Raw genomic sequence first — 13,539 nt, 5'->3', positions numbered from 1 at the left:
TAATTTGTGGTAAAGTCACAATTTTTATCAAAATTTGTGGTAAAGTTAAGATTTTTAGGTGGTGCGACCAGTGGGACGGTGGCGGCTGGCGTGGGCTGGCCAAGAAGATGACCAAGGACTCAAGAGAAAATTCACACTGTGAACAGTCATCTCAGCAATCAAGTCAAGACCCCACCAAAGATCAGACGAACCTCACAAAAAGAAGAACTGAGCATAGACAAAAACACCAAATGCTTTCTTCTGGTCTTTTTAAAAGACAAAAACATGTTTGTAAATAAATTGGGCTCACTTTAGGGTTCCAAATAACAGCATAGGGTATAGTAGGTTCACAAAGCATAAAAGGGAGTGTACTTAGCGAAATGGGCTTGTACCAAGCCCACTTTTTCAAGATAAGGCACATAGAATTAAGGTTTTTAACCCACCTTCTATAAGATGTGCCTAAGGGTGCGGTTTTGACCATTGTCAACACCCTAGACAACCCCTCTCCCTTTGTCCATTTTACCCTTCCCCATCTTCCCACCAAGGCACCCACTCCTATAAATAAGGTGTCTTGCCTCATGTATTCACAACTTGATTTTGAATAGTAAAGAAACATTGCATGAGTGATAACGTGAGACTTGTGAGCTTTCATGTTGGGTCTTATCTTGGGTGAGTAATATCTCAAGTGGCAACTCTTGCATCACTCATCTTGGAGTCCCTCTGCTCCAAGTGATGTGACTTCCTTTCTTCCCATAAGATCTCTTCATCCCTTCCTCTTTTATCTTTTATTTACGTCTCCTTCCATTCCATACATGTCTTCTTATAATCTTTAATTTGTTATTTGCTTTGCTCTTCTTCTTCTTTACTTATTCTTTGTCTTACTTTTCACTGCATCATTTGTCACCTTATAATTGTCTTTTTCTCTTTGCCCTTCTAGAGTGAACCTTCACACTTACTTAACCACTTGGTTAAGTTCGTGTCCAGTGGGAATCTTCTTAGGGTTCTCATCATAATTGCTAAATCAAAAATCATAAACAAAGAGAAACCAATAAAATGTGCAATCCTAAAATCGTCTCACATCAATACATGTGACATTCCTTTGTCCCAATTTCCTACTCCTTGTATTAAGGGAGACATGGTTGTTGTCCAGGTTGATGAGACAGATTACTTGGCTGGTCTTAAGGATTGCAAGACCCATTTACATGGTCGAATTATTCTATCTAAGGGGGATAAAACTCTCACACACCTTGATTTAATAAAAAAGTTGCAATCGGTGTGGAAGGCTCTTGGACTATGGAAAATAATTCCTGATGGAGATCAAGCTCAAGTGGACATGGAGGCCAATCAACAAGATCAAGAAGAGGTAGAGGCGCAAATGGAGGACGCCCATGGAGGTCAAAGCCCATCTCAAAGGCTTACAAGAAGCATGTTCAAAGGTTTAGGAGCTAGGGGACAATTATTTTCTCTTTTTGTAATTTCTTTGGTTGAAGGTGCTTAGAGGGAAACATTAGAAACCTCTATTGTTATAGCATCTTTTAGGCTTTAGTTAGGAGCTTTAGGAGGGGGGGTGCGTTAGTAGATAGGTGTAGGAGTAGAATAGGAGGTGCCAAAGTGAAGGAAGAGGTCACACCTTCCTCATGCATTGTCTTTGGCGCCGGTTCTAGAAGCTTTTTAGGAGGGAGTTTTTTAATTTGTGTAGCTTGCATTTAAGCACCTTAGGCTATAAATAGAGGTGCTCCCTTTCTAAAATTCAGATTGGAATTTAGAGTAAAGAAACTATACTCAAATTTTGAGTGAGCATTGGAGAGCTTTTGAGCCTTCTTCTCTAGTCTTATCTTGATGGATCCATGGTGTCCTCAAGTGGCGGCGGCACACTAATCTTGGAACAGTCATACTCCAAGTGGCGTGATCAATCACCTTCTCTTCCATCTCCATAAGTGTTCTCTTCTCTAGCTTTGTGTCTTCTTCATTTTCATGTCTAATGTGATTGTTCTTGCCTTTTTGGTTCGGTCATTTCCATTTTCCAGCAAGCTTTTCTTCCTGATCTTGCCGGTGACTTGTCTGTTGAAGGCTCCGCAACGTCTAACTCCGCCTTCCGTAAGTCAGCGAACAAAACCACCAAAGAGTAGTTCACTCTAGGATCTCTGCAAGGACCGTGTTCTCTGCGAATTCTCTCTCTTCTCTCTGCGCGTAAACTAGCCACTTATCTGTATGAAAACGTCCCTAGAAATGAGCGTGGCACCCCTTTATATACCTTGTCACACCCCTAAGTTATTCGCGTACAAAGTAACTTAGTGTGTTTCATATGTTGGGTGTCTCGGGCAACCTCAATGTGAGTACCAGGTGCGGTTTGGACCAGCGCGCATACCAGGTATTCCCTGCCGCGTGAACGATCACCCCTTCTGCCCCCGCACGCCACGGGCTACAGAGCGCCGACCGACTACCAACTTCCTCAGACCACTCTTGTGCACGGTACCGAAGGGCGCACGACTTCTCTGACTCCCGACACCATGCCACACAAGGCTTGGCTGCAGCGCTCTCCCCGGGAATCCCCTCTCGTTCCCAGCTTAGCTGCGTGTGACACCACGACCGATCAGCCTCGTGGCTCACCTAATCGACGATCGCGCATTCCCTCTGATCACCGATCTCCGCCTGATTGCTCTCTTCGAGATGCATCAGCTTCCCTGGCCCACGTGTCCCACCAAGAACGGCCCACGTGGCCATCAGTTGCTGACGTCACCCTAAACTGTGACCGACCGGATCACAAGCCCCCTAGTCTCGAGTTGCGTACTCGTTCTCAGCGAAGAGACTAAGTGCTCGTTCTCAGTGGCCACGTGGCAAGTGACGCCACATCACGTGCTACATCACGTGATGCGCTTTAAGTGACGTTACGCTTTCCTTGCTTAATCTTGTGACACGTGTGCGTATCAACGGTTAGCGTGAAGCGTCGCTTGCAGTTCCTTTATTCAAAAACTTTCGCGCCTCTACTGTTCCATTATCTTCCCCAGCACGTTTCTCTGCAATCTCTCGAAACTTCTTCCGCGATTCATCTTCCTCGCTTCCAGGCTCCCAGAAACCATTCGCGATCACAAAAAGGTACTTCTTTTCTCCATCTATGGCGTATTTGGACATTTTCTACCTATTGCATTGCTCAGTAACTGTATTTGTTCATGCATCACGAGTCACTTTCCCTCTTCTGCACTGTATCGTGCCCTCTTCTAACTTTTCTGCGTTCCGCTCCTTCTTCCTCTTCGTCACTGTCATTTCTCTGCCCCTTCGAACCATAGCATTTGCTCCTTCATCTTTCCTAGTTTTTACTGATTCCTCACATTTTCCCTTCTCCATTGTAGTTTACAGACAATGGCTCGCACCAAAACTACTGCGCGCCTTGCCTCGACTTCTGGTGCACAGCCTTCCGCCAGTGCACCTTCATCGCCCTCAACGAGCGCTACCCCCTCGGCGGACACACAACCTAGGGCGACGCTCGCTCCACAAGACTACGCGCAAGCGTACAAGTGGGCTCCCCTCCACCTACTCGCTGAAACATCCAGTCAGCTCCCAGCTGATCACCTCGCCACCCTGCTGAAGGGTGCTGAGGACGAGCCTTCATGTGCCATTGACAGGGAGGATGATCGAAACCTGGGTGTGCGCATCCCCCCCCCAAAGCATGCCCATTTGCATAGATGACAGGGCCACCAACGGGGTGCCCTTTACATTCATCTACTCAGCTATCTTCAAGAGGCTGCGCCTCCGCTTACCCTTCACCTTCTTTGTGAAGGAGCTCCTTACTAAGCTGAACGTTGCCCCTTGCCAACTTCATCCGAACGCTTGGGGCTTCATCCGGGCGTTCGAGATCCTATGCAACCACTTTGGGCACCCTCCATCAGCCGACGTCTTCCTCTACTTCTTCGAGGCCAAGAACCCGGGTGATAGGTCGTGGGTCAGCCTAAACGGTGTGACAGGGAGGGTGATCTTGGGCCTGTATCAACAGTCTTTCAAGGATTGGAAAGGTAGATTCTACATGATCACCTCCAATAGACACAACCCTTCCCTTCTCGAGGGCTTTCCCCTCTACTGGGTTCCTAAAGTGGAATTTAGGAAACCCCGAGGCTTGGAAACCATGGCCCCATACGAGCGCGAGCTGTGCGGCCTTCTTTCTGGCTTAGGCGCCAAGTTTGGCTCTTCCACCATTCTCAAGCACGAGTTCGACGCCGAGAAGCTCGAAAGATACATCGGTTTGTTCCCTCCTTTCTCTTCTACCTGCCTTTACCTAGGGCTTCCGATTCGCTTCTTTCCCCACACGCCCCTCGTGCATATACTTGCCAACTACCTTTATGTTTGAACTGCTTGCTTTTTTGAGCCTTGGCATGCTAACCTTTTGCCATGTTGAACTGATGTAGATATGACTTCTGACAAGGAAAGGCGGCAAAGGCTGCTCGCTCTGGCCAGGAGCCGTCGGGTTGTTGAGGAGCCCCTTGAGGTGGAGGCGATCGCCGAACCCATTCGTGCCTCTCCCATCTCGGTCGCGCCAGCTAAAGGGCGTGAGACCAGGGGTGACAAGAAAAGGAAACGGTTGACGAAGGCCCCCACCACCGTCATAGCCATTGAGGAGGAGAGCTCTGGGTCCCCTTTGGTCCAAAGGAAAAGAAGGGGAACCGAGGGCCCCGAGGATGATGCCAACCCGCTTCCTCGAGCCCATGCCTCTCCCGAGCGCCCTCCATCACCAGCCCCCCTTTCCTCCCCACCCTCAGCAAAGTCACCCCCTCCGACTCAAGCAGCTGGGAGTGGGATTGCGCGCTCGGAGGGAACCCCTCATCCCCAGCCATCGCCGCGCCCCCAAGACTCTGCCACCGCATTTGAGGGTGGTGGTGAGAGCTCCTTCCAGGCGACGGGCCCCAACTCCGAGGGACTCCCCAAGGTTCTCCCCCTGACCAAGCAACTGTTACAAAATCAGGAGCTGGTCAAGTGGAGCTCTAGTGAGGTGGACCTCCATTTGGCCCGTCAGATGGTGCTCTCCTTGGAGTTCTCCACACAACACCGCCGTCTCGAAAAGCTGGAGGGCAAGGTGAAGGAGCTGCTTAGCCAACAGGAGTCGCTGCGAAATGACTATGAGGCTTTGCAAGACACCAACGGTATGTTGAAGGACATGCTGGAGGAATCCAAGATGGCTCGCGTCCAACAAGTCCAGGAGACCATCAAGACCGAGATGCTGATGGGGGATGCCGTCACCGCCCTCGACTTCTAGCTGATGGAGACTACGGGTAAGGCCATCCAACTCGAGGCCGAAAACGCCTACATGCGTCAACAGAATGCTAACTTGACGGAGGCCCTCGCCGAGAGCGACCGGAAGCTCAAAGAAGCCGAGTCGACCATTGTCGTCCTGACCACCGAGAAGGTTGCGCTCGAGACCGATAAAGCTGGGTTCGAGGCCGAGAAGACCAAACTATGGGAAGAGGCAGCCGGCACCTTCGCTGAGGGCTTCGACTTTGCTCTTGAGCAACTCAAGTGCGCTTTCCCCGAGGTCGACCGCTCCCAGCTATCCATTGAATTCGAGGTGGTGGATGGCAAAGTCGTCCGTCCCTGACTGCCTTTGACGTGGCTTTCTTTATTTTGCCCATAAGCATTTGCCTTGTGAAACTCAAACTATAGATTATGAAATTCTTCTTTTGCTATTGCTTGTTTGTTTGTATCTTGTTGCCTTTATTCTCTTTCTACGTATGATTAACTGTTAACCTTCACGTGCTTGATGCTAAACCCTAACCGTATTTGAACTTCTTTAATTTCTTACTTTGATCACAACGAGCAACCCTTGGTAGCTGATGACTGATCACCACGGCTACCACCTTCTCATCGGTCACCGTGGTTCTACCTTACATCTTTCTTCATTGCTTTGTCGCTCCAGCGCTAAATGCATAGAGGACTTCCACACCGATCGGTCTAGGATGGCGCCTTGTTTTTGGGAGGAAGAGTGTTTCTCGACAACCCCTCTTACCTGCCCCAAGGCCACCGCTCCTCAGAGCTTCGGGTGGTTCTACCATCTTCTCACTCCTTGGGTGAGAAAGTTTTTGACTAAGAGTCCTACCGAGCCAATATTGACGCTACGCCCCTTGGGTAAAGGCGTTTCTCGAATCCTTCCTTTCCCTTCTTTGTGCTTACTAGCGCCCCTGGCGTTTCGAACTTAACTGCCTGCGCTCACGCCTGGGGTGAGGAAGATTAAGACCGGTTGCCTTCACTCGCGCCTAGGGCGAGGGAGGCCTAACCGACCACCTGCACTCGCGCCTAGGGCGAGGAGGAATTTAAACTCAAAACTTTGCAAACTTTATACTGATAACCTCTTTTTATTTCTGGGAAAAAAGGGCTTACCCTTAACTTGTTCACATTGTTCACCCTGGCGCGAAAACGCGGCCTCACTACACATTTGAACTAAAATAGAGTTTTAAATGTGTGGCGTTCCATGTCCTGGGGATCGCTCCTCCATCCAAGGTTTCCAGGCGATAAGCGCCATTCTCCAATGCCTCCACTATTCTGAACGGGTCGGTCCACTTGGGAGACAGCTTATTCTCTAACTCGTGCTGATGCGCTTTCCTCATCACCAGATCTCCCTCCTGGAATCGCCTCTGCCTCAACTTGGAGTTGTGCCTTCGCTCCACCCTTCTCTTTATAGCTTCAGCGCTGATCCTGGCTTCTTCTCGTATCTCGTCCAAAAGGTCTAGATTCACCTTTCTCTCCTCGTTGGACCTCTCTGCCACGAAATTCAGAAATCTTGGTGAATTTTCCTGTATCTCCACAGGGATCATAGCGTTTGACTAATAAACCAAACTGAAAGGTGTCTCATGGGTGCTAGATTGCGGAGTGGTGTGATAGGCGCATACGATCTTGGGAACTTCTTCCGCCCATGTTCCTTTGGCCTTTTCTATCCTTCTCTTTAGCCCTCTAAGCAACACTCGGTTGGCTGATTCCACCTGCCCGTTCATTTGAGGGTGCTCTACCGAGGCGAACACCTGCTGTATCCCCACCTCCTCGCATAGGTTCCTCAGCTGATGGCTCGTAAACTGAGTGCCATTGTCGGAGACTAGACACTTGGGCACTCCGAAACGGCACACAACGTTCTTCCATACAAACTGTTGAACCTTGTGAGCGGTGATCTGTGCGACCGGCTCTGCCTCCACCCACTTCGTGAAATATTCGATGGCGACGATCAAGAACTTCATCTGCCTGATCGCCAGGGGGAAAGGTCCCAAGATGTCGATTCCCCACGTGTGGAAAGGCCAGGGGCTGTGGATCGACCTTAGTTCTTCGGGGGACGCCTTGTGCCAATCTGCATGTTGCTGGCATTGCTTGCACCGCTGAGCGTAACCCACACAATCTTCCTTCAGCGTTGGCCAGTAGTACCCTGCACAAAGAATTCTACCCGCCAGGGCGCGACCGCCGACATGGCTCCCGCATATTCCCTCATGGAGCTCTGACATAAGCCTCGTGCACTGCTCTCCGTGCAAGCATACTAAAACCGGATGGGTGAATCCGAATCTGAAGAGGTCCCCATCAATGAGGGTGAACTTGCTCGAGTTCTTCTTTATTCTCTTTGCCTCCGCCGGCTCCAGCGGAAGCACCCCATCTGCCAGATACCGCTGGTATGGCGCTAACCATGTGTCAGCCCTTCCCGCAGCGTCAACCTCCATCACCTCGTTGGATGCCGTCGGTCGAGCTCTCACCCTCGGTGCTCTCAAGGTTTCCTGTGTGAGAGACCAATGCCCGATCACGGCACGCTCGCGAGAATCGCACACCTGCAGTACTTGGTTGTCTGTAACGAACGCACGAGGTACCTTCAGCGTCTCCTGGATGACGGTCCTCTGCCTTCCCCCCTTGCCCGAGCTGGCTTGCTTGGCGAGTAAGTCGGCTCTGGCATTTTACTCCCTTCGCACGTGGATCAATTCAAACGCTGTAAAGGATACCTTCAAGGTGCGCACATACTCAAGGTACGCAGCCATCTGTGGGTCTCTGGCCTGGAATTCCCCGGTTACCTGCCCAGTGACCAACAGGGAATCGGTTTTGGCCGTTAAACTTCTTGCTCCCATCTCCTTTGCCAGCAGCATTCCGGCGATTAGGGCCTCGTACTTCGCCTGGTTGTTGCTGGCTTTGAAGGCGAAATGCAGGGACTGCTCGATCAGTACCCCGTTCGGGCCTTCTAGGATGACCCCCGCGCCACTCCCCTGTTGGTTTGAGGATCCGTCTACCGATAAGACCCACCGGAAGACCGGGCCCTCTGGCGGTGCATCGCCCGATGACAACTCAACGACGAAATCCGCGAACACCTGCCCCTTGATCGGTCCTTGGGGTTCGTATATGATATCGAACTCAGATAATTCTACGGCCCACTTTACCATTCTTCCGGCTACATCCGGCTTTTTTAGCACCTTTTGGATGGGAAGATCAGTCATCACTACAATCATGAAGCTGTGAAAGTAGTGACGCAGCCTTCTTGCTGAGAATACCACCGCCAAAGCTGCTTTCTCCAGAGCCTGATATCTTACTTCAGGGCCCTGCAGCACCTTGCTCACAAAATAGATAGGTCTCTGGGCCTGCTCCTGCTCTTGGACCAGAACCGAACTGACCGCTCTCTCTGTTACAGCAAAGTATAAACGAAGAGGGGCGCTCGTCCGCGGCTTGCACAGCACCGGCGGGCTTGCCAAATATTCTTTAAGCTTAACAAATGCCTCCTCACATTCTTCGGTCCAAACGAACTTGCTGTTTCGCTTGAGACATTGGAAGTAAGGATGGCCCTTCTCCCCCCCAGCGGACATGAACCGCGACAAAGCTGCCAGCCGACCTGTGAGTTGCTGCACTTCCTTCACCGACGTCGGGCTCCTCATCGCCATGATCGCCGCACATTTCTCGGGATTTGCCTCAATCCCTCGCTCTGTTAGGAGGAAACCTAGAAACTTCCCCGCTTCCACACCAAAGATACATTTCTCTGGGTTGAGCTTCAACCCGTACTTGGCGATCGTTGTGAAAAGTTCCTCCAGATCAGCGACATGCTCCTCCTTCCCTCGAGAGGTGACCACCATGTCATCAACGTACGCCTGTACGTTCCTTCCCAGCATCGGCGAGAGTACTCTATCCATCAGCCTCTGATAGGTGGCTCCCGCATTCTTCAAGCCGAACGACATTACCTTATAACAGTAGCAGGACCGCTCGGTCATGAATGCGGTCTTGCTCTCGTCCGACGGGTGCATCCTGATCTGGTTGTAACCCGAAAAGGCGTCCAAGAAACTCATCAGCTGGCATCCTGACACACTATCTACCAGGGCGTCAATGCTCGGCAGGGGATAGGAGTCCTTGGGGCATGCTTTGTTGAGGTCGGTGAAATCCACGCACATCCTCCATTTGCCGTTTGACTTCTTCACCAGCACCACATTGGCCAGCCACTCTGGGTACTGGATTTCCCTAATATGCCCTGCGGCCAAGAGTTTGTGGGTTTCTTCATGGATCACCTGCCTCTTCTCCTCATTGTACTTCCTCCTCCTTTGGCGCACCGGTCGGACCTGGGGATCCATTGCAAGGCGATGGCAGAGGAAGTTCGGGTCGATGCCCGGCATGTCCGAGGCCGTCCACGCAAATGCACCCATGTTCTTCTCAATTACCCCGGCGATCTGTCGTCGCGTGTCCTCGTCGAGCTGTCCTCCCAGCTTGAACCCCGTTCCCCCGATCGCCGCCTCCACCCACCCCTCAGTCGGGTGGGGTCTTCTTTCTCTGGCGATGACCGCCCTCGCTATCCCAGACTCGCGAGGCGCGATCCCTCTCGCCCCCTCAGCTTTACCCCGGGCACTTCCCGTGCCCCCGAGCAGCGCCTCTTCCATTTCCACGTCGCCGTGCGTGCCCCTTACCAACGTCGCAACCTCCGCTCTTCCCTCGTCTGACCTTGGTGGCGGCGTCGTGGTAACATGGCACACGCTTCTCCGCTGCTTGAGACTGTTTTCGTAGCAGCGGTGGACTTCCTTTTGGTCTGATTTAATGGTAACCACTACCCCCTCCATTGAAGGCATCTTTACCTTCATGTGCCTTGTCGATGGTACGGCTCCTAACCTGTTGAGCGTCGGTCTTCCCAACAGTATGTTATAAGCGAACGGGGCATTGACCACCAAGTACTTAATCTTCTCAGTGCGGCCTGTGGCACCATCCGTGAATGTGGTCCTCAGCTCCACATAGCCCCGCACCTCTACCTGGTCCCCTGCGAAACCATACAAACACCCCGGGTACGACTTCAAAAGATCAGGGGACAGCTGCAGTTTGCTGAATGTCGGCCAGAACATCACGTCTGCTGAGCTTCCCTGGTCCACAAGGACCCTGTGCACCTTCTTCCCTGCCGTGACAAGGGAGATGACTATCGGGTCGTTGTCGTGAGGCACAACGTCCCGGAGATCAGCCTTGGTGAAGACAATGTCGACGTCGGGGGAGTGATCCTCCTCCGCCGAGTCGACTGCCAACACCGATCGCGTGTACTTCTTTCTCTGAGAGGCTGTACATCCTCCCCCAGAGAATCCTCCTGCGATCGAGTGCACCTCCCCGTGCACCGGTACCTCGTGCTGAGGATCCCCTGCTGGGGCCCCCGATGTCTGATCGCCCTGTGGCTCTCGCAGGTAATCACTCAGGAAGCCATTTTTTACCAACTCCGCGAGTTGGTGTCCCAATGCCAAGCACGCGCGAAGTGGGTGGCCATAGGCCTGATGGAACTTACACCACACGTCTTTCTTTCGCCCCAGCACCCTGTCGGTCTTCTCAGGTGCTCACAGCCGTGCTGCTATAACCGGAACGGCGATCAGTTCCGCCAGCTCCACCATAAAATCAAACCTGGGGGGTGCGTTACTCTCCCTCGTGCGCCCCCCATTCTGATCCCTTCGAGGCTCGTAAGGGTGGGGTTTCCCCTGAGCCCTCTTTCCCTCCTTGGCCTCGTGCACCCTCATCGGCTGCTGAGTCCTGCTTGGTCCTGCGCGCGACCTGTTAGGGACCGCGCTTTCCCTTTTCTCAGAAACCGCTGTTTCTGCAGTGATGTGCGCCACGGCACGACGCCTAATTTCCGCGAACGTGCTGGGGCGGTGCCTGATCAAAGACTCACTAAAGGGGCCCGCAAGAACCCCTTTCTTGAATGCGTGCACCAGCATATCTTCATCCTTGCTGGGCAGCCTCACTACCTGCGCCCCAAAACGGCTAAGGTAATCCCAGAGGGACTCGCCTTAGTTCTGGCGCACATCGAAAAGATCGTAGGACACCACTGGGGTTGCCCTGTTCACGATATACTGCTCCCTGAACAACTTTGAGAATTGTTGAAACGACGTGATGTGGCCGTCTGGCAGGCTTACGAACCATTCCAGCGCTATCCCACTCAGGGTACTCATGAATAGTTTGCAATATACGGCATCCGAGCCTCCAGAAAGCATCATTTGGGTGTGGAAAGCCATCAGGTGTGCTTCTAGATCCTCTACCCCCGTGAACGAGGCCTTTACCCCCACTAAGCCTGGTGGTACGACTGCACCCATTATTTCAGATGAGAATGGCATGGGGAAAGTCCTGGGGGGGGGATGGTGGTTGCGCCACTCCTTCCTCCGCCACCCTCTCTTTCTGCGCCTGTAAAGACTGGCGCAGCCCCTCGTTAACCCGGTTCAAATCTTCGTTCCTGCCCTGCGATGCAGCCAAGTCTGCTTGCATCCTTTCTTGCGCCATTCTTGACGCCGCCACATCGTCTTGCAGCGCACGCATTATCTCCAAGACTTGCGCCATCGTTACAGCTCCCTCTTCGACGGATGGCGCGAGTGTAGTTTGCCTTGTCTTCCTCATTCTTGCAGCAAAGAATCTTAAGAACACACGAAATCTGGCAGCGCAGTGGATGGGATCACAATTTCACACGAGCCCCACGGTGGGCGCCAAATGATCTTGCCGGTGACTTGTCTGTTGAAGGCTCCGCAACGTCTAACTCCGCCTTCCGTAAGTCAGCGAACAAAACCACCAAAGAGTAGTTCACTCTAGGATCTCTGCAAGGACCGTGTTCTCTGCGAATTCTCTCTCTTCTCTCTGCGCGTAAACTAGCCACTTATCTGTATGAAAACGTCCCTAGAAATGAGCGTGGCACCCCTTTATATACCTTGTCACACCCCTAAGTTATTCGCGTACAAAGTAACTTAGTGTGTTTCATATGTTGGGTGTCTCAGGCAACCTCAATGTGAGTACCAGGTGCGGTTTGGACCAGCGCGCATACCAGGTATTCCCTGCTGCGTGAACGATCACCCCTTATGCCCACGCACGCCACGGGCTACAGAGCGCCGACCGACTACCAACTTCCTCAGACCACTCTTGTGCACGGTACCGAAGGGCGCACGACTTCTCTGACTCCCGACACCATGCCACACAAGGCTCGGCTGCAGCGCTCTCCCCTGGAATCCCCTCTCGTTCCCAGCTTAGCTGCGTGTGACACCACGACCGATCAGCCTCGTGGCTCACCTAATCGACGATCGCGCATTCCCTCTGATCACCGATCTCCGCCTGATTGCTCTCTTCGAGATGCATCAGCTTCCCTGGCCCACGTGTCCCACCAAGAACGGCCCACGTGGCCATCAGTTGCTGACGTCACCCTAAACTGTGACCGACCGGATCACTTCCTTTGTTTGATTTGGTTCGGTGTGTTTAATTTCCAGCACTTCTAATTCAATTTGCTTATCTTTTGTTCCATTCTTTTCGGTTCAATTTGATCAAATTGGAACTTCCATATGAGTTTTGGATTTGGTGCTAGTTTTGGTGAGTTCTTGACTTAGAACATTGATCCAATTCTAAGAAAAGTGCCTAACTATTGTCCAACTCAAGTTGATTCCTAAGAAGATCAAGAATCTTTCTCTTCTATGCTATTGAAATCACGTCATGTGGTATCAAGAGTTTAGGTGTGTTCTTGTTTAATTGTTGAGTTGTGTAGCACTTTATTTCAAGAGCTCTTTAATTTCTTGCAATTTAAGGTTCTGTTTTAGGCTTTATTTTGAGTTTCCTTGCTGTTTTTCTTTGTTACACCAAGTGTTTGTGAAAAGGTTTATGGCACTCATTCTTCATATGAGTTTGGCTGCATTTTGGAACGGCATTCTCCTTCCATAAGCTGACCTTAAGCTTCCTTTCACTTCTTGTTATATCTTGTGATATGTCTTTTAATTTTGTAATCATGTCAAGTTTTGTCTTAGTCATGTTATTCCATAATTGTCATTACTTCTAGTAGTACTTTTATTGCTTTTGATTGTTTCTTGCTTTAGTGTCATATAATTTTCTGAGTTGATATTGATCCTTTGTGCATTTTATGTTTTAGTTTGAGTTCATGCTTGTATTCTAGACCTATACAAGTTCCTATACATCATTTTCCATTATGTCTTTGCTAGTTCATCATTCTGTTTTTCATTCCTATTAGGATTCCTCTGTTTATGAAAAAAAGTGCTTACTGTTTTTCCTTATTCCAATTGATTTACTAACTGGAAAATTCTGAAATTCTGGATTTGTGATATTCAAAGTGTTAGAAAAGATTAGAAAAAAGAA

The 13,539-nt window shown here is 50.9% G+C and overlaps 2 protein-coding genes across 2 annotated transcripts; both read right to left on the bottom strand.

The window, feature by feature from the left end:
- Positions 1–6,389: 6,389 nt before the first annotated feature.
- On the bottom strand, positions 6,390–6,776 carry LOC137824875 (uncharacterized). The gene has a single exon (XM_068630555.1). The coding sequence runs from the start codon at positions 6,774–6,776 to the stop codon at positions 6,390–6,392; it is 387 nt and encodes a 128-aa protein (XP_068486656.1).
- A 1,110-nt stretch (positions 6,777–7,886) lies between these two features.
- LOC137824874 (uncharacterized) lies at positions 7,887–11,754 on the bottom strand. The gene is made up of 4 exons (XM_068630554.1): positions 11,612–11,754; positions 11,275–11,503; positions 10,828–11,168; positions 7,887–10,743 (listed from the first exon to the last, which is right to left on the bottom strand). Exons 1-4 carry the CDS (start codon positions 11,752–11,754, stop codon positions 7,887–7,889), a joined length of 3,570 nt encoding a protein of 1,189 aa, XP_068486655.1.
- Positions 11,755–13,539: the final 1,785 nt, after the last annotated feature.

This window comes from Phaseolus vulgaris, chromosome 8, assembly GCF_000499845.2.
Source record: "Phaseolus vulgaris cultivar G19833 chromosome 8, P. vulgaris v2.0, whole genome shotgun sequence".
In the NCBI taxonomy this organism is placed as follows: Eukaryota; Viridiplantae; Streptophyta; class Magnoliopsida; order Fabales; family Fabaceae; genus Phaseolus; species Phaseolus vulgaris.
This window is presented reverse-complemented; position numbering and strand designations above follow the sequence as displayed.